This window comes from Cibotium barometz, chromosome 31 (genome assembly GCF_041138505.1).
Source record: "Cibotium barometz isolate CiBa-2024 chromosome 31, ASM4113850v1, whole genome shotgun sequence".
NCBI lineage: Eukaryota > Viridiplantae > Streptophyta > Polypodiopsida > Cyatheales > Cibotiaceae > Cibotium > Cibotium barometz.
The window spans coordinates 47,805,500-47,833,152 of record NC_141076.1 but is presented as its reverse complement, the minus strand read 5'-3'; the positions used below and the strand labels follow the sequence as shown (position 1 = coordinate 47,833,152).

Genomic DNA, 27,653 nt, shown 5'->3' with positions numbered 1-27,653 from the left:
CACACATCCATGCACACACATGTATAACTTAACACTAGCTGCGTTGATGTCACGAGTTAATTGACCATGCGCTTGTGTAGAAGAAGGCGAGCAACCAAGCTGTGTATGCTTGGGTGCTTGCTGCCCTTATGCATGGTGCCCCCTCTCCTTCTATTCTTGTTTATCCCACTCAACCCCCCTTCCTCTTTCTCCTCTTTACCCCCCCCAAAAACCATTTGTACCCCCTCCCTCTGCCTCTACCCCTCCCACTTTTGCACCTTCAACTGCCACGCCAATTGCTTTCCCCGTATCCAGGGCCTCTGCTTCTACCCCTCCGAGGTACGTTTTATCTTGCTTTGTTTATCTTAATTAAGCGCGAATTAAGTGTTGCTTGTAGTGATCTCGTCAGTTCTGGCTTCGGATTTGATGGGAGTTTAATAGATCAACCCGTGTCTTCAAATTTGTGTGTGTGTGGGTGTGATGGTTGTGCCATTTGATGCTATCTGTGATGCCTATTTTCCGTACAGTTGTGCATGGAGGCTCTGACGAAACCCGTTTTTCCCCTTCAATTCGCCATTGTTTTTCTAGGTCAAAATCTGCAATGACTCTGTACACAAGAAGCCACTCAAGAGTCCAATCATTTCAGGATCCAAATCGTGTAGCCATCATAACAAGAAACAGTGGGATATGCCATCGATCATGAGATTCTACGGCGAGCGGCTCACATTACCAGTTGTACATTCTCCTTCCTGCACTGGCCATAAGGAAAAATGGATAAGTGGTCTAGCAATGGTAGCAGATCAGCGTTACCTTCCCTATGGAAAACCAAACCCTCACCATGAGGCAGAAAAGCTCATACCGTCACTGTTGATGCAACAAAAATTCAAGGGGTTGGTCAACACTACCTTGTATTGGTTTTCATCCCGGCGTGAACTCTCGGAATGGGCTGTAGGATTCCTAAATGCCACCGGTATGGATAGCACTGTACAGTTCTTGGAGTTACCCAAGCAGAAAGAGAAAGCCATGTGCTTTGAGGATGCGGTGGCATTCTCAGCACCTACAAATCTGTGGTACATCCCTAATGAGAGCTCGAACCAGTGGCTGCGTGAACAAGTGCTACAACATTGCTCCATTCCCGCTGTAGGTAAAGTCAACCTTATACTTGCACCTTGATTTATAGTTTGGATTTTTGAGAAGACTAAATGAAGTTCTACATGTGCATATCATTAAACGAATTGTGTGTCTATTATGATTGCTCACCATGTACTCCTTGTCAAATAGACAAGGCATTTAATTATGCCATTTTCTTGATCCTTTTTGCACATGTCGTCACCACCCCAAAAGTTAACCTTGTACTTATACCACTCCCTCTCGGGGACTCCATAGATCCATCTTCCTCGCAGGTGCTCTGCTGTCTTCTCACAAACACTTTTCTCTACGTACTCCTCATCCTCATCATCCTGTGAAAGATGCCTTCATTCATTGGGACCAAGAAAAGCCAGTAAAATCCAATGGTTTATTAAACCTTATTATTTGCCTTAATCCTTGTTGTGCTTATGCATCATGCTTGAGATGTATGCACCATGACTACTGAGGCCATCTACATGATAGTCTAGGTGAGTGTTGGCAGTTGTGAGCTTTAATAATTAAAGGGACTAGGGATTTTTTTTATTTTTTTATTTTTTTTGGTTTGGTGTTTGACATCTACATTGGCAATGTCTAAAGAGTGGTAGAGGTTTATGCACATGATATGCAAAAACATTATATATGGATGGTGTGGCACAAAGCTAAGATGAAAGAATACCAAAAACATTAGAAGATGATGTTTTTGGTTGAGCGAGCAGAAGTAGAAGATCAAGGGAGAGAAGCAAAAAAGAAAGCAAGGGATGAGCATGCAATATTGAAGAGATAGATTCAATGCAAGCAAGCGAGTTTGCAGATCAAGATAGAAACCAAGGTTGGTTTCTCACGAGTGGTCAAAGTAGCATGACACAAAAAAGGCGCGAGCTACAAATATAAAGGAGGTCAAAGGTCATAGTAGAGCATTCATTATGTCATGCATTTAACATTGATTGGGAGGCACTGTCATGCATGATTATACACGAGGAATTTATTTGAGATCTGAGAACGTCATTTTATATTCTCATTGCAATATCCAGATTTAGCTCTATGGCTTTCTTTACTATGCATTTGCCATCTTGATTAGTGTCAATTCATTTTTTTGCTAGTGATAATTATCGTTTAATTTTTTTGCTATTAGGACGCATGTTAGATTGACATTAGAGCCTAGGGTAGTTCTTAGGTAGAGTTTGTGCATGCTAAATTGGAGGGTTTGTTGATGAAAATTAGTTCTTGCATTAGTTCAGCCCTTGCATTAGTTTTTTCAGCCCCATTTCAGCTTGCATAGTGAATCAGGGTTTCAGCCCATTTTTGCATGTAGAGTTTGTGCAATGCTAAATTGGAGTTTTGAAATTAGGGTTTGCAGATCAAAATTAGGGTTTTATTGTCTTGCGTTAGTTCAGCCCTTGCATTAGTTTTTTAGCCCCATTTCAACTTACATAGCAAATTAGGGTTTGCATTTTTAGGGTTTCGACCTATTTCTGCATGTAGCATATGTTGCATTTAATCTAGGACTTGCAAAAGTCGTAGCTTGGGTCAAGACTAGGTACAAAATGGTTGTCTTTGAACACTTCTTTGGCGAGAATCTCACATGGAAGGAACAAGATGAATGACATCTTGGTCAAAGAGTTGCCACGTAAATTGGTGGAAGGGTTTACGTGTAGATCGGTAATGTCAGCGCGGTGGTAGAGTCCGAGCCAACACAAGAAGCAATTCGTGAAGACCACCCATTGTCCGAGATGCAATTGAAGCCAGATTCTAGAAGCTGAGGACAATTCTTGAGGAGATGGATCTCTTCAAATTGCATTTCGAGGAGGCAGGAGCCAGCTTGTTAGTTGAAATTCCCCGATCAAGGTTGAGCACAATCATGTCACACTTAGACTATTAATATGGACAAACAAGATGACATTTGCACCTCACAAAGCAAAATATACAACTGAAAATGTTTACATTTGCATTGGTGCCAGAATGGGTTTAATATCGCCCCCCCCCCCCCCCCCCTCCTTCCTTAATATTATATTATTAAGGAGTATTTCAATTATAAGTTGCATGGGCAGGTTGTGCTAGTTGGCTGGTGTTGGTGAATAGTGGCGGCACAAGGCTGCCTCCTTGACACACTAGCTGGGAGGCACTCCTTTGGTAAGCAGGCGGAGCAGGCTGGGAAGTGTGCGGTAGTTGGTTCTACACCAGACTTGCCAGCGGCGTGGATCACCAGGCACTAGGACTGCCGGTGGCGTTGTCGGCTTTGGGCAGCGGATCTGGCCTTGACACATCTCAGAACTTGTGGAGTTGGCAACGTTTAACGCATCATATTGTTGGTGAAGGAGGGCGGCGTTTACACACTAGCAGTCCTCCAAGCTAGTGACCAGAGGAAAACGTCGTCACATGCACCATGCATTGAGGTGCAATGTGACCACATTGGCTCATCAACAATGCTATACTTATACAGAAATTTAGTACCCGTTTTAGGAACATTTGTCATACGCCGTGACCCTATTGTGAGCCCCAGTCCAAGACGTGTCGGGCATGAACTACGTAGGTCAGTCTCCCAGCCTTAGATATCAGGGTCAGTTCCTTAACCCACTTGGAGAACAAGCATTTAGGTCATCTGAGGTTAGGGCATGTGAAATCAGTCCCTTAGGTGCATATACAAAGCATATTAAAGCATGTAAGAGCATAGGTACATGGGCCAGCCCTTGGGGGCAGTCCAATCTTGTCAGCAAGCTCTCTCTCGCTTTCCTCGTCTATGCTCCCACCTATGCATACTCCATCATGGTATCAGTCGCTTAGGTGACCGGCATTTCAAGGCAGCGGTGAGTTTCCTCCTGCAAGAAGTTCAGCGTTTTTTTTTGGGAGTAGAAGAAGGCTTGCGTTTTTTTTTTTGCCTACATATGCAGCAGAAGGCTGTGTGTTGTGCAATCTTCCAGGCGGCTGCGTTTTCTTGATCACTTTGTGGCTACGTTTTCCTCTGGCTGCTGCGTTTTCATCCTGAAGGCTGCGTTTTTCACATTGGTGGCTGCGTTTTTGTGGTGGTAGCAGCACTTTCTCTCCTATGCTATCTCTCCATCATCCGTTGTTGTAGTTGGTGGTGCGTGGGCTGCGTTTTCGGCCCTGGGCAGCAGTGGAGGTGTTTCTTCACTTGTGCTTCAGCCTTGCCTTCGCTTGAGAGGGGGCTGTTGGTCATGTGCTTTCGCGGTGTTGGCGTTTGGAGCAGAGCTGTGGACAACAGTTGGTGGTCCTCTTCTTCGCGTGTGAAGCGCCACAGATTTTTGGAATCTTCAGCCTGCCTCTTCTCTGATGGATCTACCTTCTTTGTGGGTGTTTTCCGGCAAGTTTTGGTGGACTGCTTGCTACTTGTCCAGCCCCTTTCTCTCTCAGTTTTGAAAGGGGGCTGCTTGATCCTCGTACCTCGTTCCATTGGAGAAGTGTTGGAGATTGGTTGTGGTGATCATCAGTGGCACAAAGGCTTGCTTGCAGAGGTGTGCTCTTGCCGTGGATATGGGTTCCTTCTTGGAGGAGGCATCTATCCTTGTTTCTCAAAAAGAGGTAAGCTTCCCTCCTAGTGGACAAGATCAGGCACTTGCTACAATGCAACAGACAGGACGGTGACACTGCTACTCTTTTGGAAAGCAGGTTCATTTGGCCAAGGATTGCAAGACCAAAGGTACAGCCCAAGCCAGGACCAATTTTTCAAAGACGGGCAGTGATCATATACAAGATGATGACTCTGATACTTCTAGTGTCCCCAAGGCTACAAAAGCCAGGGAGGACATGGATGGTCAACTTCTATAGTTATATAGATAGTTCTTCCCCATGTGCTTCTAGCCAGAGGAGGCTTGTGGGTGGGAGGGGGGGCTGTTAGTAGCTCCATTTCTGGTGCATGGGAACCCTAAATCGGAGTTCCAAGCATTAAAATATATGGCAAGACAAGTTCATTTTGGAGCTATGGGCTGGATGTGTTCCACGTCTATTGCTTGGTGCAGCAGACATTATGGACCGGATGAGTTCCAAGTTCATTGTTCGAGGTTTTCTGGGAATGTGATGTGTTCAGAGTCCACTGTTGGGGGATAATGGGCGTGGTGTGTTTGGCAGCTCATCATTCTATACTTGGAGTTCACTGCACACTGGTGTGGGAATTTGGAGCCAAGGAGATTTCTTTGTTGTTTGTGGTGGCATTGTGTTTCGAGGAAACAGGTTGGCAGGTGCTCTTTCCCAGGTGTATTTAGTATTGCGCGATACTGGAGTGTCCATGGTTGCATCTTCATTAGCTTATCTTCTTCAGACTTTTTTGCACACTATGAGCAGTAGAGGGGGTGTTAGAAATTATGCATCTCAATGTTGTGGGTTCATGACTATTTATTGGTTATTTATGTCCTTTTTCTCCTGATAGTAGGTCGTGAGAGGTTGTCGGCTAGCTGTACAATAGTCAACAAGCTTCCTGAAACCGGCCTTCAGAAATCTGACGGGCGGTGAAACAAACACTCACACACAAAACACTTCATCACCCATGGGGACCTGGAAAAGGAAACAAACAGGGGGAGCTAGAGTGCTCCTGCAAACAGTACAAGGACACCGATTGGCCCCAAAACGCAGTGGTGCCCCTTGCGGTATTTCTTTACTTGATCAAAATTTAAGTACAAATTACAACTCGTAGAATCCTCTACCAATAGGATCCCTCGAAGCTTTCACCCAGGACTCCCAAATAAAAACTCTCGTTATTACAACAAAGCATTCCATGGAGAAGGCACACCTGTACAACACCTCCCTGCTTGAAAAGGTCTTCTCCATCTCTATCATGGATCCCACAACCCTTCCCAAATAGCAGTAGGGCTGTACCAAACCACATGTCCTCCCCTGTAGTCATAGCTTGCACATAACCTCGAGAAAACTAGAACCTGTCCACATGAATCCAAAGACATGCTTTCCACATGAAACCAAAGACATGTATCTGATAAACCATAGACCTGTATCCATAAACCATAGGCGTGTTTCCTCGATACCGAAGTCCTATTTCTTCTCGAAAAATCAATGTCCTGTTTCCATGAGAAAAATTCACATATGCACCCCCGACATAAACTAGATCAGGAAGCCAGGCAATTCCAGCATCAACGGTTGTTAGCAACCCCACAGGCCAGTCTTATGGCAACTCTTTCCAAAATGCACCTGGTCCTAGTACCTCATCCGCTCCATTAACCACCGTCATACGAGCTCAACCATCAATAACAAACTATCTTGCTCGTTTATGGAAGCTTTTGTTGATGCTCCCAAGGACCGTCCGGCGGTTGGAGCACATTGAATGATTTGTGGATGGTTTGAAACCGTCTTTGCGCACAGACGTTCGTGCACATTGGCCTCGTGATCTTTCAGATGCGGTTCGTCTTGTTACAACCCTCGAGACACGGGAGAGTTCCAAGTTTGGGACTCAACAAGACGGGATCAAAATGGCAAAGACAAGGGTAGCCAATCCAAGGTCAAGGACAGGAAGGACAAGGCAAGTGGGGGAGCCTTGGTGACTTGCCTCACCCCTCAAGAGTGTCGTGCACATTGGCCTCGCGATCTTTCAGATGGTTCGTCTTGTTACAACCCTCGAGATACCGGAGAGTCCCAAGTTTGGGACTCAACAAGAGGGGATCAAAATGGCAAAGACAAGGGTAGCCAGTCCAAGGTCAAGGACAGGAAGGACAAGGCAAGTGGGGGAGCCTTGGTAACTTGCCTCACTCCTCAAGAGTGTTGTGCCAAGATGGCTGCTAGACAATGCTTTTATTGTGACTCGACCAAGCGCATTGCGAAAGATTGTCCAAAGACCTTGGAGGAGCAATGCGAGGAGGAGGCTTCTTCATAACCGGAGGAGCAGTCTGAGGAGGCTTCTTCAAAATCGGAGGATGAGTGTGAAGGAGATGCATGTGTACGCGTCTTAGCTTTTTTTATTTCTCAGGTTGATCAGAATATAGGGTGCTTCATTGCAGTAGGCCACAGGTATGAACATAGGATTTTATCTTCATTGTTGCCATTTGCACATAGTGGGTCGCTTCAGTTTGTGGGGTTGTTTAGGAGGACTCTTCTCACCTGCCATTTGCATTGGGTGGAGTATCTTTAGTGTCATGGAGGCACCATAGGAGGACAGGTCATCCGATTTGTCTTCGTCATGGGAGGATAGGCTAGTTGGTGTATCTTCATAGTACAACCGGAGTTTTGACTTCGGTGTATGAGCGGATTTATTACTTGGAGTATGTTCCACAAGACATGAGTGGTTTAGACATACAGGTGTCGAGCAACACTGATGGATGCTGATTTGGTGCAACGTTTCTGAGGAGTATGGTTCTTGGTTCTGTTTTCTTCCTCCAAGGTGCATTGGAGACGGTGCAAGAAGTAAGACGTCATTCATTTGAATTGCTTTCAAGTAGTTTCCCAGCTTGTTCATGGGCACTTTGGCTATCCTTTGTGCTCCATCTGAGCCGATGCATTAGTGGCTGGAGTTTGGATAGCGGAGTCTTGCACGGCTATTCTCAAGAGTGTTCTTCTCGTGGGCTACTGGAGGATATTTAGAGGTGTGCAATGTTTTTCATGGACGGTTGGACAGACAGAGGGTGCTTGATCAAGTGGAAGTTGGTCATTCGTAGGTTTATCTACGGGTCTTCGTGTGGGTGTCAGCAGACACCCATTCCCATTCTCATTGATAGTCAAAGTGCTATGGTTGTGGCAAGGAATCTAGTTTTCCATGCTCACACCAAGCATATAGAGATTCATTATCACTATGTCAAAGAGAGGTTACATGTAGGGGAGATGAGCTTGATCTATTGTCCTACACATGACAACATTGCAGATTTGTTTACGAAGGTTTTGCCCTTGGAAAAGTTTGAAGTTTTCGGCAAAGCTTTAGGCTTACTCCCATTTGGAGATTTGTAGTGACCGTGCGAAAGGGGACTTACCAAGGGCACTTTTTCACTCTACACATTATAGAGGTTTTTTCCCCTTGGACATTTGGTGTGTTTGGACACCTATACATTTACATTTCGGTTTTGTACATAGGGTACTTGTGGTTGTACACATCTTATCACTTCATTCTAGTATATCCACACTTACGAGCTTTCTATAGCTCCCTACTTTGTGTTGCTATTTTTTTGTATTTTTATTGAACATTAGGGTTTCTCAGAATCCAACACTCCCAACAAGACCTAGTAGGCAAACTCAAACAGTTCACACGAAAACATTTGCTAGGCACACATATATGTGATGCAATGCACATCTTGTAATGGACAATCTCCCATTTATGTAGCTCTATCCAATGAGCATTCTGGGCGTAGACATCAAGTCTCCAGGCCTACCGAAATGTCGTGTCTAGGATCTAGACGTGGACCAAGTCCCCAGCCTCACAAATCCAATCTCAAGCTCTAGGCACAAGATGGAAGTCCTAGCCTGGCCCAGAGCCTGAAGGCTTGAGTCCAGAGCCCAAAGGCTCAAACCAAGGGACGCCATTTGGGTGCTCAAATGGTAATATCAATTCCTGATGAGGTTCCAAAGAGTCTCTGCGAATTTAGTGAGGAGGAGGATGAGACTACAAGGGATTTAGCATGAGTGATTCAAGAGTTCCCATGGTTGTTACACTAATAGCATTTCTATATGGTGAGTGAGCATGTGTGTTGGGTTCAAAGCGAGAGCTTACAAGTGGAGGAGACCTCAGGAACAAAGGAGCGGGAGCAAAGGTGAATCATGTGTCCAAGCGCTCCAAGTTTAGGAGGGGATGTCATGTGCATCACATTTGTGAGTGCCACATGGACATGGATCTTACTTGCAGCCGCCTCTTAGGCAAGAGTAGGGGCAGAATATGGTCCAATTTGGGTAATTTTGGAGTGTCAAATCCCCACGGATCTCCTCAAGGAAAGCCCCGGTAACAGGACTCGAAACCTACAAAACAAAGCCAAATAACGTGAAGGGGATGCAGGCCTGACTCACCACCCAACCTTGACAGTCGTGGGCAAAACCCACAAGACTTGGCTGTCTCCACCGAGCCATGAGCTGAGTCGGAGCTACTCTCGAGGGCCTTGAGACTGCTGTCGACCTCGGTTGCATAAAGCAAGTGCACGTCTACACTAGATCCAGGCTCCTGACCATAGAGCTCTCACAAAGACATGCGAGACTCTATGAACTATTGACTAACCTTGGCCACCCTTTTATAGGCTCTTGGTCGGCCACCGGGCGTCCACACTTGGGCGCTCACTCGTCCATACTTGGGTGCCCGCCCGTTAGTCTATCCCCAGCCCAGCTCGCCAATCAGCCTGCCTAGCTCCAAGCTTCCCCAAGCCTCGAAGCTAGTCTTGTGTGTGTGTAGCACACGGTAGATACAGTCTGTGCACATGACATACTTCTCTTCCTCTAAGAGCTCACTCCTGAGCTCAGTAAAAACCCAGGGTAGTCCCTCTGAAGGGTAGTCAATGTCTCCCATGTAGCGTCCTTCTCAACACGATCCTTCCACTTGATCTTGTATTCCGTCAGTAGCGTATTTCGCAATTGTCTTTCACGAAATCCAAGTATCTTTTCCGGTTCGTGTGGGACAAATGTCATATCCTCGACATCTATGATTTCTTGAGGAGTAACTAATTGGTCTGTTCCACCCAGTACTTCCTTAAGTCTACTGACATAAAATACGGGATGAACTTTCACACGAGAAGGCAAATCCAGTTCATATGCAACTGAACCAATCCGGCGGGTAATCCGAAATGGTCCACAGTATCTAGGGGATAATGTCAGAGATCGACCTGTCCGTAAAGTCTCGGAATCTTTCGGAACTCGCAAATACACCATCGTTCCTTCAGAGAACTCTCTGGGTGAACGATGTCTATTAGAATAAAATTTGTCTGTCTTGAGCACTTCTAATAGATTCCTTTGCAACTTGTAACATTTCTTGCATATCTTGCAAAAAATTACGTGCTGCATCATGTTGAAGTCTTGAAAATCCCACAGTAACCGGTGATCTAGGTTGAAAACCGTACATAAGCATAAAAGGACTAAAACCTGTACTTGTATGCTTAGTATTGTTATATGTAAATTCTAACATAGGAAGATAATCCTCCCATGAACTCTGTCTTTTGGAGACATATGCATGAAGCATATTCTCCAAAATCTGATTCACTCTTTCAGTCTGGCCATCAGATTGAGGATGATTTGAGGAACTCAAATTCAAAGCTGTTTCCAACTTCTCAAAAACAAGCTTCCAAAAGTCACTTGTAAACTTAGAGTCCCTATCGCTGACTCTGTCCTGTGGTAACCCGTATAGTCTAAACAATTGCTCGATAAACTGCCTTGCTAATTGTGTAGCTGTAACGGTCTTCCGTGTCGGTAAAAATCTAGTCATTTTGTCAAGCGATCCACCACAACCCAAATAGAATCGTGGCCTTGACGTGTTCTTGGTAATCCGGTAATAAAATCCATGGAAATACTTTCCCATTTATTACTTGGGATTTGCAAAGGATGCAACATTCTGGCATGTCTAAAGCGTTCAGCTTTATTTGCTTGACAAAACTGACACTTGAGGACATAATCTTATACATACCCTTTCATCTTTGGCCAATAAAAAGTGTGTTTCTGTGATATGCAGCGGAAGTCTTTGTATTGGTTGATCCTATCACACAATATGCTCACACCGTCTTCTGTATCCTGAGTTTCGTGAGTTTAGCAATCCATTTCATTTACTTCAAACTTTAAAGAGATGAGAGAGAGAGATATGAGAACTGTACACCAGATGGGGTCCCGAATTACCCACTGAAGGGCCCCCTATCCCGATAACGAGATAGTATTTGCTTTATTACTTTAGAGAGAATGACTTTGGACTGTAGATAAGCCGAACGCAAGATCTCGGAGGATCGGAGAGCGGCTGATCTGTACACTGCTGTAGAAACACCTCAATGACTTGATCTCGAGCCTATGCACTCCTCCCAAGGGCATGAGGAAGGGCTGCACACCTGAGGCTCAAAGAAGAAGAAGGTGGACTGTTCTACACACTGTTAGAATGCTGAAAACACATATGAATGCTGTGTTACCTTCACCAGATGACTGCTGAATGTGTTGATGATGCATAGAATGCTGGACACTGATGCAAACAATAGTTTCAGGGCTGGAAACTGCTGTGGACAGAAACGCAGGCCTGTAGGAGTGTTGATGGACTGAAACGCAGCAGTTTTGGGGCTGCTGGACAGAAGCTGCAGGGTACTGAGGCTGCTGGACAGAAAACGCAGAGGTCTTCTGCTGCTGGACAGAAAAACGCAGGTGTCTGGGGGCTGCAAACTGGCGTTGAACTGAAGATGAACTGTGGACTGAATCAGGGCCTGAACTGAGTGCTGAATTCAGGGCTGAATGAGACTGAAGGCAAGCACCTAGGGCTGGGCTGAAGCTATGGATCTCAAGGGCTGGAGAAGAAAGCTTATGGGCACTAGGGCTGGATTAGTCTTGGGCTGAAAGCAAGAGAGAGGAGAGCTCTTAGCACAATGAAGACTGAATGAGGAAAAGAGGCTCTAGGCAGGCCTATTTATACTAACTGGAGGTTGGTCATTTAATAAAGTTAATATTTATAAATGCCCAATAATGCAAATAATGATAAATAAATGCTAATAAATATGGAAAAAATACCAGATAAATCCCAGTAAATTCCCTAAGGCTTTGGGGATGTTCTAAATGATGCACAGGCATATGTATGCATATTATGCAGAATGCAAAGTGCTTTCTGATGCAAACCCTAAGGCTTCTACTGACTCTACATGCATGAATGATTCTCTCCAAGTGGGTTAAGGGACTTGACTGACTGACTGACCCACTAAGGCTGAGGAATGACCTACGTAGCTCGTGCCTGACTTATCCTGGACTGAGGATGTACAATGGGGTCATGGCGTACGACAAATATCATCCTATTGGGTTCTAAAACTGTACAACTGTTGCACTTCTGATGATGAGCCATCTTGTCACCATGCACTGAGTGCAGAGTGCATGTGACATTCCCTCCTGATTAGCTTGGCGGCAGGTTCATGGCTTCCAAGTAGTCCGCCAATAACTGGGGGTACTCCTGGAAGAACTCCTCGTCGAGCCATACGGCTTCGTGGGTGCCTCGATCTCGGAACTTCGTATAGAACTGACGAATCCGTCGACCGGAACCATGCTTCCATCGATGAAGAAGGATCTGTTCAGGCTCAATAACTTCTGCCTCGTCTACCACGTATGGCTGCTGTTCATCTGAAACATCAAACACTTCTGGACCAACATATGGTTTTAGCCAAGAAACATGGAAAACATCATGCATTGTCCAACTGGCAGGCAACTTTAACTTCATTGAGACATCACTTATCTTTTTAACTATTGGAAAAGGGCCAAAACTACGGAATGAAAGCTTGGGACAACGTTTGCCCACTTGTTTCAATCTCTGCTTCATGATACGCAAATAGACCCAATCCCCTTCCTTGAAGTGGACATCTCGTCTAGATTTATTTGCCTGTCTGCTATATGCTTCCTGAGCTTTGGTCAAGCGGTCCTTAACTGACTCAATGATCTCGGAAAATGCTTCCGTGGTTTTATTAGCCTCTAAAGATGGAGACACCATTCTCGTCAAAAGAGAAGAAAAACGGCGACCAAAGGCTGCTTCATATGGAGTCCGTCCGACACTGGATGAATGTGTGTCGTTCAAGATAGCTTGGACCAACGGAAGATAGTGCTCCCATTTGGACTGCTGGTCATGACAGTATGACTTGAGGACATCGAAGGCCAACTGATTATAAATTTCTGTCTGGCCATCTGTCTGGGGATGGAATGCACTAGACAACTGTAACTTAGTTCCAAAGTTTTCAAATAATGCCCTCCAGAAATGCGAGGTAAACTTGGAATCTCTGTCTGATGTTATGGTGCTAGGCAACCCACAAATTGGATACCAATGCTTGAGAAACAGACGGGCTACGTCCTCGGCTGTGGCCGTATGCTTGCATGGGATGAGCATGCAGAACTTACTAAAGCGATCCACAATGGTAAAACACTGAGTGTTACGGGATCCAGTGGATGCTGGTAGAGGCCCTACAAAGTCCATAGATATGTCGATGAAAGGTCCGTCGGGGATAGGCAAAGGTTGAAGTAAACTTGCCTTCTTTGTATGGGGAACCTTGACTTTTTGACAAATCTTACAGGCTTGTACATGTGCATAGATATCACGCCTCATCTTTGGCCAATAAAAGGACCGTTCTAATTTCTTGAGGGTACTGTTGATACCCCTATGTCCTCCAACTAAGGAGTCATGGGCATCGTGGAGAAGAGCAGAACGCTTTTCCCGAGTAACACAGAGACGGTTCTTGTAGAACAACCAACCGTTCTGTACTGAATAGTGGCCAAGCTCAGAAGTGAGGGCCAAACTATACTGAGTACCAAACTCAGGGGAGTCGACATATTGGTCTTTCATACTATCCAAGTCCTTCCCCGTGATTTCGAGAATGGTAGCTTCTTGGACTGCCTGGATGCTGGACTTTCGACTGAGAGCATCTGCTACTGGGTTATGCTTACCAGGGATGTATTCAATCATACCTCCAAACTGTTGGAAGATTTGACTCCACCTGGCCTGTCGATCACTCCACTGGGCACTTGGCATAGTCTGAAGCCACTTAAGTGCTTGGTGGTCTGTTTTCACTGTGAAAGCTTGTCCATAAAGAAAAGACTTCCAATGTTTGAGCGATGTGATCACACCCAAAAGCTCTTTGTCATATACCGAATAATTCTTTTCGGCGATATCCAACTTTCTGCTGTAATATGCCACAGGTCTATTGTCCTGCTGGAGGATTGCACCTATGGCTACATTGCTGGCATCGGTGATGACCTCGAAAGGTTCGTCCCATGATGCTAACTTTAATACAGGTGCTTCTGAGGCAGCTTCCTGGAGTGCACGGAATGCATCAAGTGCCTTACCTGTAACTGAGACTTTTTGCTTGCGAGTCTTCACCCCCTTGAGCAAGTCGGTAAGAGGTGCTGCAAGGTTGGAAAACTGATGGACATGGGTACTATAGGCCTGACAAAGACCTACAAATGAACGGATTTCTTGGGCGGTCTTAGGAATATCCCAATCTAAGATCTCTTGAACCTTTGAGGGGTCCAGTCTAATCCCATCGGAACCAATGATGTAGCCCAAATACTGAACTTCCTTAACACCAAAGATAGACTTTTTGGCGTTTATGTAGAGCTGATTATCTCGCAAGAGTTGCAAGACTTTCTCCACATCTTTCTCATGCTGCTCCGCAGTGGCTGAGAAGACTAGTATGTCATCGAGGAATATGAAAACACACTTCCCAATGTGGACTGTGAAAATCCTAGACATCATCTTATTGAACGTTGCGGGTGCATTTGTAAGCCCAAAAGGCATGACTACGAACTCGTAGTGACCACGCTCTGTCCTGAAAGCTGTTTTTGGAATGTCAGCTTCAAAAATGCGGACCTGATGGTAACCACTCTTGAGGTTGATTTTAGTGAAAAACTTAGCACCGTCTAAACGCTCCAAAATGTACTCTATCCTGGGCATAGGAAACTTATTCTTGATAGTGAGTTTGTTTAATGCCCTGTAGTCTACACAAAGGCGTGCAGACTTGTCCTTCTTTTGGACAAATAGGATAGGTGCAGCAAATGGGGAGGAAGAAGGCCGAATGAATCCGGCTCGGAGAAGCTCATATAACTGCTTTTCCAACTCGCCCTCTAAAGTCTTGGAAAGACGATAGGGAAACCTGCTAGGAGGATCTGATCCAGGGACCAAATCAATGTGATGGTCCTCAAGGCGAGAGGGTGGGAGACTGGGTGGGAGATCGTCCCTAAGCATAATGTCCTGGTGTCTGGATAGGAGGTCTGCTAACTGAGGGACTGAAGATGTAATGGATGCTACTAATGAGGGAGGGGCTGTTTGAGCACGAACATAAAGGAGTGCTCCTTCTGCTCCCTTGCGGATAGCTCGTCGGGCCTGGAGATGTGAAATCAATGGGATGCCAAGAATGCTTCTATCCCCCCGAATCATGACAGGCTCAGGAAAACCTTTACAAATAGTAAAAGTGTCCTGCCCCCAATTGGGAATAGGCTCATACTGACGGAACCACTGAATTCCTAAGATCATGTCACACCCTAAAAGAGGGGAGACGATGAAATCTCGTTGAAATGAGGCCTTCTGAACTTCAAAGGCAAACTGCTGTGCCTTCTGGGAAATGTGGGTGCGAAGACCAGGTGTAAACCCGTCCACATCTAGATGTTATGGGACTAAAGTGGTGTTCAATTTATTAGCCAACTGGGGAGAGATGGCGTCTTCAGAACTACCCATATCGAAAAGGACTACAAACTGTCGGCCCTGGGCAGAGCCATAAGCTCGGATAAGGCTCTTTTGAGCAGCATCGCTCTCACCCTCCTGCTTAGCATCAAATACCACGGATGGTATAGGATGCATGGAAGGTAAAAGTTGAACTGCATTTGAGGTAGTAGGCGGGGCTGGAGGAGCTGGGGAGGCTGTGGCAACTGTGGCAGAAGGAGCTTTGGCAGCTTGCGCCGCTTGCCATTTGTGGCAATCCTTCTTACCATGTCCTATAATATGACAGAAAAAACATCTATTTTCTGACTTGTACTTCTTTTGCTCCTCTGGAGGAAGATAACCTCCAGTAATGCCTGCTTTAGCCTTTTCATCAGGGGTTTTCTTAGGTTCTTTATCCTTCTTACCCCCTGAACTGGAGCTATTACTGCTGTCCTTCTTAGCATCTTTAGAAGATGCGTTACCTTTTCCTGTCTGTGCAGCTGATTGTTGCTGCTGGGGTTTGGTACTGGACTGAGATGCCTGCTTGGGCTTGCCCCCGTTGAGCTTCATTTCTTCATTCTGAGCAAGAGTCAAAGCCCGGTCATATGTACTTGGTTCAAAGTTACGAACTGTGAACCGAATGTTGGAGTCCAATCCACGAATGAATTGCTCCATCTTGGCCTGCTCAGATAGCCCTAACTGCTGTGCTAAAGTAATAACCTTACCGCAAAACTGAAGCACTGGGGAACCGTTCTGTCTGAGTCCATAGAACTCGTCTTTCAGACCGGTCATGTACTGGGGCGGGAGAAATCTGGTCTTCAGGTCATGGACAAAGATGTCCCAGTCAAAGGCTGTGACACCTGTGGCCTGGTCAGTATGAATACTAGACCAATGCTGCCACCAAGTGATTGCCTCACCAGTGAGATGGGGAGCCGCTAAGTGGACTTTGTCTTGTGGGTCTGTGATCTTAGCTAATGGAAAATGAGCATTAAACTGATGAATAAATTGATTAACTGAAGAATGATCACACTTACCATCATACTTGCTGAAATTCGGTTGACTGCAAATGATGGTGGTTGAAGCTGCTGTGGGATGCTGGCTGGTGACACCTATGACTGGGGAGACTGAGGAGAGCTGCTGATACCTCAAGTGTATGGCCTCCTTTTCCCGTTGGTGTTCGAGTAACATACGTTCTCGATCAAGCTCACGTTGGTGTTCCCGAGCGGCGAGTTCAGCCTGACGCCGGTCTTCGTCGATCCTGCGTTGGGCTTCCTCATAGTCCCGTCTTTCTTCTTTTTCTCTTCTCCTTCGGGCCTCGTCCTCTCTCCTTTGTTGTTCCATCTGAAAGAAGAGGGAGATGTAGTCGGGTGCTGCTGGAGGTGTAGAAGGACGTGCTGCTGCTGCCTCCAAGAGTTGGAGACGCTCCATGAGTAGCTGGTTCTGAGCTCTAAGAAGAGCTATGGTGTCTGCTGTAGGCGGAAGAACAAGGTCTCCTTCGGGGGAGACGTCTTCCGGCTGATGAGTACTCTCTCCTGTAGACATGATGCTGAAGTCGGTGGTCGTGCCGGAACGCAATCTAACCATCCAAGGATGCCCCCACGCTAGGATACGGTGTGTGTGGACTATCTGAATCTGATACCAATGTGATATGCAGCGGAAGTATTTGTATTGGTTGATCCTGTCACACAATATGCTCACACCGTCTTCTGTATCCTGAGTTTCGTGAGTTTAGCAATCCATTTCATTTACTTCAAACTTTAAAGAGATGAGAGAGAGAGATATGAGAACTGTACACCAGATGGGGTCCCGAATTACCCACTGACGGGCCCCCTATCCCGATAACGAGATAGTATTTGCTTTATTACTTTAGAGAGAATGACTTTGGACTGTAGATAAGCCGAACGCAAGATCTCGGAGGATCGGAGAGCGGCTGATCTGGACACTGCTGTAGAAACACCTCAATGACTTGATCGCGAGCCTATGCACTCCTCCCAAGGGCATGAGGAAGGGCTGCACACCTGAGGCTCAAAGAAGAAGAAGGTGGACTGTTCTACACACTGTTAGAATGCTGAAAACACATATGAATGCTGTGTTACCTTCACCAGATGACTGCTGAATGTGTTGATGATGCATAGAATGCTGGACACTGATGCAAACAACAGTTTCAGGGCTGGAAACTGCTGTAGACTGCTGATTCAGGGCTGGATACTGCTGTGGACAGAAACGCAGGCCTGTAGGAGTGTTGATGGACTGAAACGCAGCAGTTTTGGGGCTGCTGGACAGAAGCTGCAGGGTACTGAGGCTGCTGGACAGAAAACGCAGAGGTCTTCTGCTGCTGGACAGAAAAACGCAGGTGTCTGGGGGCTGCAAACTGGCGTTGAACTGAAGATGAACTGTGGACTGAATCAAGGCCTGAACTGAGTGCTGAATTCAAGGCTGAATGAGACTGAAGGCAAGCACCTAGGGCTGGGCTGAAGCTATGGATCTCAAGGGCTGGAGAAGAAAGCTTATGGGCACTAGGGCTGGATTAGTCTTGGGCTGAAAGCAAGAGAGAGGAGAGCTCTTAGCACAATGAAGACTGAATGAGGAAAAGAGGCTCTAGGCAAGCCTATTTATACTAACTGGAGGTTGGTCATTTAATAAAGTTAATATTTATAAATGCCCAATAATGCAAATAATGATAAATAAATGCTAATAAATATGGGAGAAATACCAGATAAATCCCAGTAAATTCCCTAAGGCTTTGGGGATGTTCTAAATGATGCACAGGCATATGTATGCATATTATGCAGGATGCAGAGTGCTTTCTGATGCAAACCCTAAGGCTTCTACTGACTCTACATGCATGAATGATTCTCTCCAAGTGGGTTAAGGGACTTGACTGACTGACTGACCCACTAAGGCTGAGGAATGACCTACGTAGCTCGTGCCTGACTTATCCTGGACTGAGGATGTACAATGGGGTCACGGCGTACGACAAATATCATCCTATTGGGTTCTAAAACTGTACAACTGTTGCACTTCTGATGATGAGCCATCTTGTCACCATGCACTGAGTATTGGGTTCTAAAACTGTACAACTGCTGCACTTCTGATGATGAGCCATCTTGTCACCATGCACTCAGTGCATGGTGACAAGATGGCTCATCATCAGAAGTGCAGCAGTTGTACAGTTTTAGAACCCAATAGGATGATATTTGTCGTACGCCGTGACCCCATTGTACATCCTCAGTCCAGGATAAGTCAGGCACGAGCTACGTAGGTCATTCCTCAGCCTTAGTGGGTCAGTCAGTCAGTCAAGTCCCTTAACCCACTTGGAGAGAATCATTCATGCATGTAGAGTCAGTAGAAGCCTCAGGGTTTGCATCAGAAAGCACTCTGCATCCTGCATAATATGCATACATATGCCTGTGCATCATTTAGAACATTCCCAAAGCCTTAGGGAATTTACTGGGATTTATCTGGTATTTTTCCCATATTTATTAGCATTTATTTATCATTATTTGCATTATTGGGCATTTATAAATATTAACTTTATTAAATGACCAACCTCCAGTTAGTATTGGCTGATAAATCATCTCATGTGTGTCATCCCCCTCATGCTTTACAATGTGACTTTTCAAGACTATAATCTTATATTCTTGAACCTTAGAACACAAACCCATAATACAAAAACAATTGAAAGTGCAACTTGATGTTACACAAACTCTTTATATTCAACACTTCCCGTAGTGACAACTTGGAAAAGAGACCAAAAAACAACAAAATAAGATGATTGGTGTTGCATGCATAAGGCCAATGGTGCTCCTTTTGACTTGTTGTTGTTGGTTAAAGGCCTTTTTCCAACATCTTCTTTAATTCTTTGCTTTCAAACACACTTAATTCATTGACATCCATAGTAGGTATGAGGAATGAAGAAAGTGGAATCAAGACACAGTGGAAAGCATTATACAAAGAAGAATCCATTATATTTTCAAAATCAACGTTATTTACAAGAGGTCCTTGAGAGGGATGTATACAATCACCTAAGATACAATACTGGGTGTTCCTATGTTCAAAAGAAAAAGTATGACTAGACCAATCTATCTGGACCTAAAGGGTCTTAAACCACTCAATCCCTAATAATAAGTCTACATGCTCTAGATGCATAACATAGCACTCCAAAATATCTTCGTAGTCATGAATCCGGATGGGTAGCTTCTCCCCTTTCGATCCCATACTTGCTGATCCGCAAGTAGGCGTACCTCGTAGGTATGATCGCTAGGTGTTGTGTCTAGATCCAATTTATGCACAAGTTTGTAATTAACAAAGTTATGTGAGCTGCCAGGGTCACGAAGAATGTGGATTCTATGGCCATTCACTTCTCCATAAACTCGGAGAAGATCATGCAAGCCAAAAACTTTAGAGTTGAACATACAATTAGAACATGAACTAGGGCCAACCAGTTGTCTTTGACTGAAGTACCTGTCAAAGACAACTGGTTGGTTGCCTTCGTCTTGGGTCCTGCGTTGGTCTTTGCACCCTTCTTCTTCGGGCACTCATTACGCATATGTCCTTTTTCTTCGCAGATGAAGCAACGTCCCTCCTCCTTGAGCTTCAAAGCCTTGAGGAGACGGTTTTTCTTTGCTGGAGTCAAAGTAGAATTCTTCGAAGGTTGGTCTGAAGACTTTCCTTCTGTCGTGCTAGCCATCGGCGCGGAGAACTTCCTTTTGTGCTTGTTCCCCTGCTCGGTCATGGGTTTGGTTTTGGAAGAGACCATTGTATCATCATAAATACGAGCAGAATGAATGGCCTTGTGTAAAGTTTTGCATTTGTTGTTTTTGATCTGTAAACGGTATGAGTCGGGTAAACCGGCTACGAGGAAACCCAAAAGAGTAGTAGAATCCATCTTCATAGCTTTCATCTGCAAGTCTCTAAATTTCTGGAGGCAGACCTCATAAGTGAGGTTTTGTTTCATAGCTTTCATCTGCAAGTCTCTAAATTTCTGGAGGCAGACCTCGTAAGTGAGGTTCTGTGAGGTCCTGTGAGGTCATGGTCAAACTGGCAAACTGAGCAACGATATCGTAGTCATCCTCCTTCTTGAGGAATTCTTTCTTGAAGACTTCTTCAAACTGTGCCCAGGTTGTTGGTTTAGGTTTGAGTTCTTTCCACCAAAGCAAAGCTTTGCCTGAGAGGAAACCTGCTGCTAACTGAATCTTTTTGCCATCGTCATATGGATGAAATTGGAAGTGGACCTGCCACTTATGTAGCCATGTGTCCACAATCTCCTTAGTACACTGCTTTTGCTCGCCCCCAAACTGTTCCAGAGTAATGTTGGGGCCTAAAGCAGATGCCAAGGTATCCATGCCCGAGAGAGTAGACAGGGTAGTGGTCAATAAAGAGATGGAATTCTGTAAAGCCAGCATCTGCGCGGCGACTTGTGCTTGACGTTCCGAAAAAGAAGCTTCGAAAGCAACTTTAAACTCATGAAAATCAGATTTAGTTACGAAATCTTCGAAAAGATCGCCATCAGCGGCCTCAGTAGCTGGTAGGTCTTCACGTTCTGGAATGGGTTCCATCTCCGATTCTTGGGTTGACATCTTGAAGAGGGCAAGTGAGAAAAATTTGGCTAGAAACAAGGAAGAGTGCTAGAGAGTACGAGGAGATGTGTGCCACACATAAAGCTTGTAAAAAGCACTCTTAAAAAAAAACACATAGGCCACACATAAAAGCCATGTTTTTTTTAAACAAAATACAAAAAAAACCACATAGGGTGTGTAAAAAAAAATGATGCTTTTGAAAACACACTTGTAGGCAGTTTTTTTATTAAAACATACGAGCTACGTTTAGAAAAACGTAAGGTGCTTTTTAAAAAACAAAAAGCAATGAGGGAGACAAGAAAACAGCGAAGTCGGCTGTGAACAGAAACCTGCCGCCATCTGTTATCTGCACCCAACGCCTACGAACTGTAATTCAGTCACCCGACGGCACTCAAATCAGACCGCCTTCCAGCCGACAAGCTTGGCTGCCGGTTGTTCACGTAAAGCCGGTCTGACACACAAAAAAAAACGACAGCCAGCAACCCTGAGTCACACAGCCGACTTGGTTCTAGCTTTTCTCTTTCTTATGCTGATTCACAGCAGCCTCTTGCTTCTCTCCTTGCCAATAACAACTCTTTTCATATATAGTTCAAATCGACCCCTTTGCAAGACCAAAACCCCAATATGGGTTCCAACGATGCAAACATAAAATAATATGCTGAATTCTGAAAAAACATCAGTACATACGAAAAAACAACAATCATCTCGAACTCATACCTCTTCCTTTGACCTCGTTCTTCTCTACCTATTGACTTGCACGCTCTTTGAGGCATGCTCTGATACCACTGTCAAATCCCCATAGATCTCCTCAAAGAAAGCTTCAGTAAGAGGACTAGTAACATGACTCGAAACCTGCAAAACAAGATCAAATAACCTGAAGGGGGTGCAGGCTTGACTCACCACCCAACCTCGACAGCTATGGGCAAAACCCACAAGTCTTGGCTGTCCCCACCGAGCCACGAGCTGAGCTGACTAGCATGATGAACCGACCAATCTCTACCCCGTGATGTCCCATACTGCCACGGAGCTACCCTTGAGGGCCTCGAGACTGTTGCCGGCCTTGGCTGCATAAAGCAGGTGCACGTCTGCACTAGATCTAGGCTCCTGACCATAGAGCTCTCACAAAGACACACGAGACTATGAACTATTGACTAACCTTGGCCACCCTTTTATAGGCTCTTGGTCGGTCACCGGGCATCCACACTTTGGCGCCCGCCCGTCCATACTTGGGTGCCCGCCCGTTAGTCTATCCCTAGCCCAGCTCGCCAATCAGCTTTCCTAGCTCCAAGCTTCCCCAAGCCTCGAAGCTAGTCTTGTGTGCGTGTAGCACATGGTAGATACACTCTGTGCACATGACATGGAGGCCAAATATGCACCAGATTGGAGCCATGGACAGGCACCTATGGGTAGCCATGAAGTGCGCCCAATTAAAACGCATAAAGGGATCTTTTTCCAAAGTCGGCCAGCCCTTCTTGTTCTCTTTTCCCAATCGGCCTGTTCGACCAGCCCCTAGGGCACTATTATATAAGCGTGGCCCAGCCCTCCCCTCACTCTTTCTATTTCTTTGCATGTCCTCAACCTTAGTTGCCCTGCAGTGCACCCGTGAAGTGCTGAAAACGCAAAGAAGCTCTATTTGGTGCTGATGATCTCTGGCCTCCTGCTACAGCTGCCTGGAAGGAGATTAACGCTTTGCAAGTCTTCAGCCTTGGTCGCCCTGGAGTGCACCTGTGAAGTGCTGAAAACGCAAAAGGTGGTCTATTTGGTGCTGATCTCTGGCCTCCTTCTACAGCGGCCTGGAAGGAGATTAATGCAAAGCATCAAGAACATCTCTCTCTCTCCTTCTGTTCTTGCCAGTAATGCACTGGCTTCTCTATTGTATTCACAAGTCAAAAGATCCCCGAAGCCTCCGCATGTACATTGGTATTAGTGCATCACATCTGTGAGTGCCAAATGGACATGGATCCTGCTTTCAGCCCCCTCTTAGGAAAGATTCAGAAATGGTTCAGCCCAACATGTGCCCACCAAAGGTTCCGGGACATGGCCCTATGGTTGGGACACCAGTTGGGCACAATATGAACATGTTTTATGGTACTTTTGTTTGTGTTTTATGGCTGAAAGTGGATGGTCGACAGCACACATGTTACAGTTTTCAGGCAATCTTGTTGCAACAACATTAGACATAGTAGTGACTCTTCTCTCTCTCTCTCTCTCCCGCGCACTCGCATGTGTGTGTGGGGGGGTGGGGAGAGAGAGAGAGAGAGAGAAGGGGGATCCAACAAACACAAGATTGATGCCCAGTTTTCACAAGACATGAGACAAACAAAATTTTCTTTATGGTCAAATAACTTCCAACATTTAAAACCATCCTCCAGCTTTGCACTTGCGATATTGGAGCTTAGATTCGTGCAATAGAATGTGGCAAAGGCTGGATACTTCTTTCAGAAAAAAGAGAGATTTGAAGGCCTTGATGGAAAAGTGAGCAAGGCAGAAGTGTCAGATAGCCTAGCCAAGGTGATTGTAATCAAATAAGACTTCTTTGCTCTTGAACACCGTAGAAAACAAGTGAAATTTGAAACATTCACACACTATATGGTGCATTTTGCATCAAGCATGTTTGTTTGACATATGACATGCACGTGTGGATCTGTTTTCTAGTATGGACACTGCCTACATTTAATACATGTTGATGTCCACGGGGTGGAAGACACCTGGCACCCCCTGTTAGGGCTTGCGCTTGAACCTCTCTGAGGCCTAGCAGGTTGGTTTCCTTGGGTTTTGGAGGTGTGAAGTACAGAATTCAATTCTTTTATTTGATATTAAGGTTTTATCAGCTAATGTGTACTTGTACGTACACACTCCTGTTCAGAAACTAGAGATGAAGTGAGATGAAGTAAAAAAACAACAATGGACACGTTTTTCTACACAGTAATTTTCACTTAGTTTCTATTAATTGTACATGTTCTTCTTCCGAAGTGGTTTGATGATGCAATTGCACCTTTTTTTGGTTGCACGCATGAGAAAATGGTTTTTATGTGCAAAGGGATCCGTGTAATGGTAAAGTTTTATTGTTTCGAATTTTGAGTCTCCATGATGCTCAAGATCATCTAGGTCTCATGCTTGGGGATATGTTGATCATGAGTCTGTTGTTGAATGGCCTAGCTCTTTATCGCACGAGTTGGTTGCATTATGTTTGTGTAGGTCTTGTGATGACCTTACTCAGCTTGGAAAATGAGATCTCATGCTTGGAGTTTGTTGTTGAATCGTCTTGCAGGTAATTCCATGGAGTGGTTGCATTATGGTTTTGTGTGCCTTGTGATGGCCTCAGAATCAGCATGGAAAATGAGAAGGGGTTTATATGGGTTATTATTAGAGGAGGGGGTTTAAACTTGATATAGGTTAACCGTTTCTAGTGGGTGACCATGCTTGCAATGTGGTGGTGGTGTGGCTATATATATATTTTTCACAATATCTCCATATGTGCAGGCAAATGCTTCATGGCCGGTGAAAAGTGCTGCAATTCTAGACCGTGAGGGAAAAACACGCCATTTTGCAAACAGACAGCTGGTACTTTGTCTAGCTTTCTCTATAAAAGACACGATAGTAATGAAGAAATGAAGTGAGTTTTTTTAACCCTTCAGGAAAGATGTGTAACCTTTCTAGCTTACGGCACAAGACATTGAACTCTTGCAGGTTGCAGAAGCAGTACACAGAGTACTGAACATCTCTGTGAAGCAGAGCTTTGGTGGAGTTGGCTCTTTTTGTGACCAGGTGAGTTCTGGCTTCGTTTAAAGCATTCAAGGTTCGCCATACGTTTAGGTCTCTACACCTTTCAGTCAGAAGCTAATCAGCTTAAGCTTCTCAAAGCTTTGCTTTTGTGGTTTTAATAATTCAAGCTTTGACAAAAGGTAGGTGTGAGTGAGTGATAGAAGTCCATGTTGTGATAACAAATATGTGACATGAGTTATAGTTGCAAACAAGTCAAATGTAAGATAGTGAAGTAAAGGCTAAGAGCCTTCTGCAGGAAGATAAACCATACCTGTGGGACTGTGTCAAATGCCCTGCAGAAGACTTCCCAGTCATTGAGATATGCCTTCATTGCCAAGCTAGAACTTTATTCTACGTTGTTTTTTGAGATTTGGAATTAGTCTGATAGTGCGTGAGTGTGATGATGGTACCTTAAAAAATGCACAGGCTATAGTATTTGCAAATCCCTGGCCACTGATTAATCGTCTGTAATTTTTATACTTCCTAAGGTGGACAGGTGTGGGAAAAGTGTGAGCCTCTAGGTGTTGAGAATGCTATCTTGTATGGTTGAATGCGACTGGAGGATGTGGATTGGCTTAAGAGCTTGCCATCTTGGGTTACTTTCATCTATGTAGTATTAGTGGACATTCTAATGGAGCTAGAGAACCAGATGATGAGCTTTGACAGAGAGTGAGCTGGGAGAGGCACACCTGGGTACAGCCCACTAGTGCTTCTTAGTACCAATGTGGGCTAGAAAGTTCATCCTTCCCACACCTTCAGTTTGTGCCAAATTTATGATATTGATGTGTGATGTGTTCAGATCTCATGATGTGTTTTTAAGCTTCCTGTTCTCTGTTTTTCTTTGTTCTCTTGATAAACATACTCGGGTATCAATGATGGATTCTCCATTTATTCACACAAATTGTTTATGTTACAGGTTCAAGCTGTCGTTGAAGAGGATATTCTTATTGTTCCCCATGGGTCACAAAACACAAACCTTATTTTTGCTCGTCCTGGAACAATTGTAATCGAGGTCTCTCTCTCTCTCTCTCTCTCTCTCTCTCTCACACACACACACACACACACACACACACACACACGCATGCACGCATGCACGCATGCACAAGGGCCCCCGTGCAGGTTCATGCACCCACACACACATGTACATATGCACCTGCACACAACCCCCGACACACATGCAGACACATGCACGTGTGCACCTGCACACAACCCCGGAGTGGGGCATGCAATGCACTTTATTTGCACATGCATGCACACATGCACACGTGGACACCTAATGCAGTGGTGCCATCTTTTAACCGGTAAAATGCACTGGTTTTTCAGGTTTTTCCTTATCTATATTATACGGATGCGCTGCGGAATTTTACTCATGCGGCAGGGTTGCAAGTCTACACAATTCTGGGGCAGCGCCCTCAACAGAACTTTTTGATGTGGCTTTTCTCCTTAGTTGGATGGGATAATTGCTACTACCATTTCAGATGGTGCAAGAATTACGCACGGCGGCAGGCCCTTATTGTTGATATACAAGAGCTAGAGAAAATATTGTTTCATATTCGACAAAGATATCTGCAGCCCCTTGCATCATCATAGCTTAAATTTATGTTATATTAGATGTTTTTTGCAAGCTGTGGCAGATTGTTTTATGCTTTATCTAGAATGACATGTTTGTGTAGCCAACGTACCCTCCTATTCAGCTAAAATTAGTGAAGAGGTTTGATGCGTGGTTGGACAAAAGGGAAACAGAAATGGCTGATATCTATGCAAGGGAAATGGCCTCAAACTAGGAAACGATAGTGACTATATAGCATACATGAAAGGTAAACAGGTAAATTTAATTAGAGGGAAACAGTTGAGACGAAAAGTGGAGAAATGTGAGGTGTATCATAGAGGACTCGAACCCACGACCTCTTGGGTAGGGTGGGTCGTGAAATGATGGAAACAGTTGAGACGAAAAGTGGAGAAATGTGGGGTGTATCATTGAGGACTCGAACCCATGACCTCTTGGGTAGGGTGGGTCACAACAAGAAATTATCTGGATGTAGACACTTGCTCATTTCAAGTCAATTCAAATTTTTTTCACATTTAAAAGTTCGTCTTGTTATGATGACATTGGTTTAATTCTTTTTTTGATCTATTTGTAAAATAACATCATGGTGTTTGGCAACATGTGAGGCTATATGCACTAAGAAGTTGAGTCAAGGTCATGTTTCATCCAAGGTAGGTTGCTACTAGCTTTTAGACCTTTTTTTTAATGTTTCACCCAAGGTAAGATTAGGGTTTAATTATTAAACTTATTGAATCTCAAGACATCATAGGCATTTTTACCATGTAGAACCTATTGTAAGGCCATTCTCTTTATGGCATGATGGGTGTGATTCATAGTGATGGTTTTTTTGTTGAAATGTATGAATAGTTTAAAATATATCAAGTGCACAAGATTAAGGACATTTAATGGTTTGACATTGGAACAAGAAATGATGAACAACTCCACTAGCAATTCTACTTTGGATTATGATTCACTTACTCATGCTGTTCTCTTGGCTCTCTAGCACTCTCTAGCACGGATTGGGTGTGGATGTAACAAGAGTAAAATTTGTAGGAAGAGTGGTTAGAGGACCATGTAAAGGAAGACCCTTCGAATGAACTTGGAGTGAAGTTTGAAAGGTTGGTACTAGGTTGAGGATCCTCTTCGATTGTGTCTGTGTCTGTGTCACTCTCTCTCTCTTCCAGATGTTAATCAAATCTTTCCCTCTCTTGCTCTCTCTCACACACATGCACACGCCACATGAAATGGAGTGGAAATTTGTTTGTTATGTACATAAATTTTGGGCAACAAAGTCACTCATTTTATGATGGAAGATGCTACTCGTATCAAAGGGCTACCATATATTCTTCATCTCGAGAGACTACCCATATTGATGCAAAAATGAAAT

The 27,653-nt window shown here is 44.7% G+C and overlaps 1 protein-coding gene across 1 annotated transcript; it reads left to right on the top strand.

Moving 5' to 3' along the window:
- On the top strand, positions 1–26,346 carry LOC147620951 (uncharacterized). The gene is made up of 6 exons (XM_086825222.1): positions 1–318; positions 568–1,119; positions 24,439–24,519; positions 24,646–24,723; positions 25,637–25,732; positions 26,044–26,346. The coding sequence occupies exons 1-6, from the start codon at positions 67–69 to the stop codon at positions 26,308–26,310; spliced, it is 1,326 nt and encodes a 441-aa protein (XP_086681348.1). The 5' UTR covers positions 1–66; the 3' UTR covers positions 26,311–26,346.
- Positions 26,347–27,653: the final 1,307 nt, after the last annotated feature.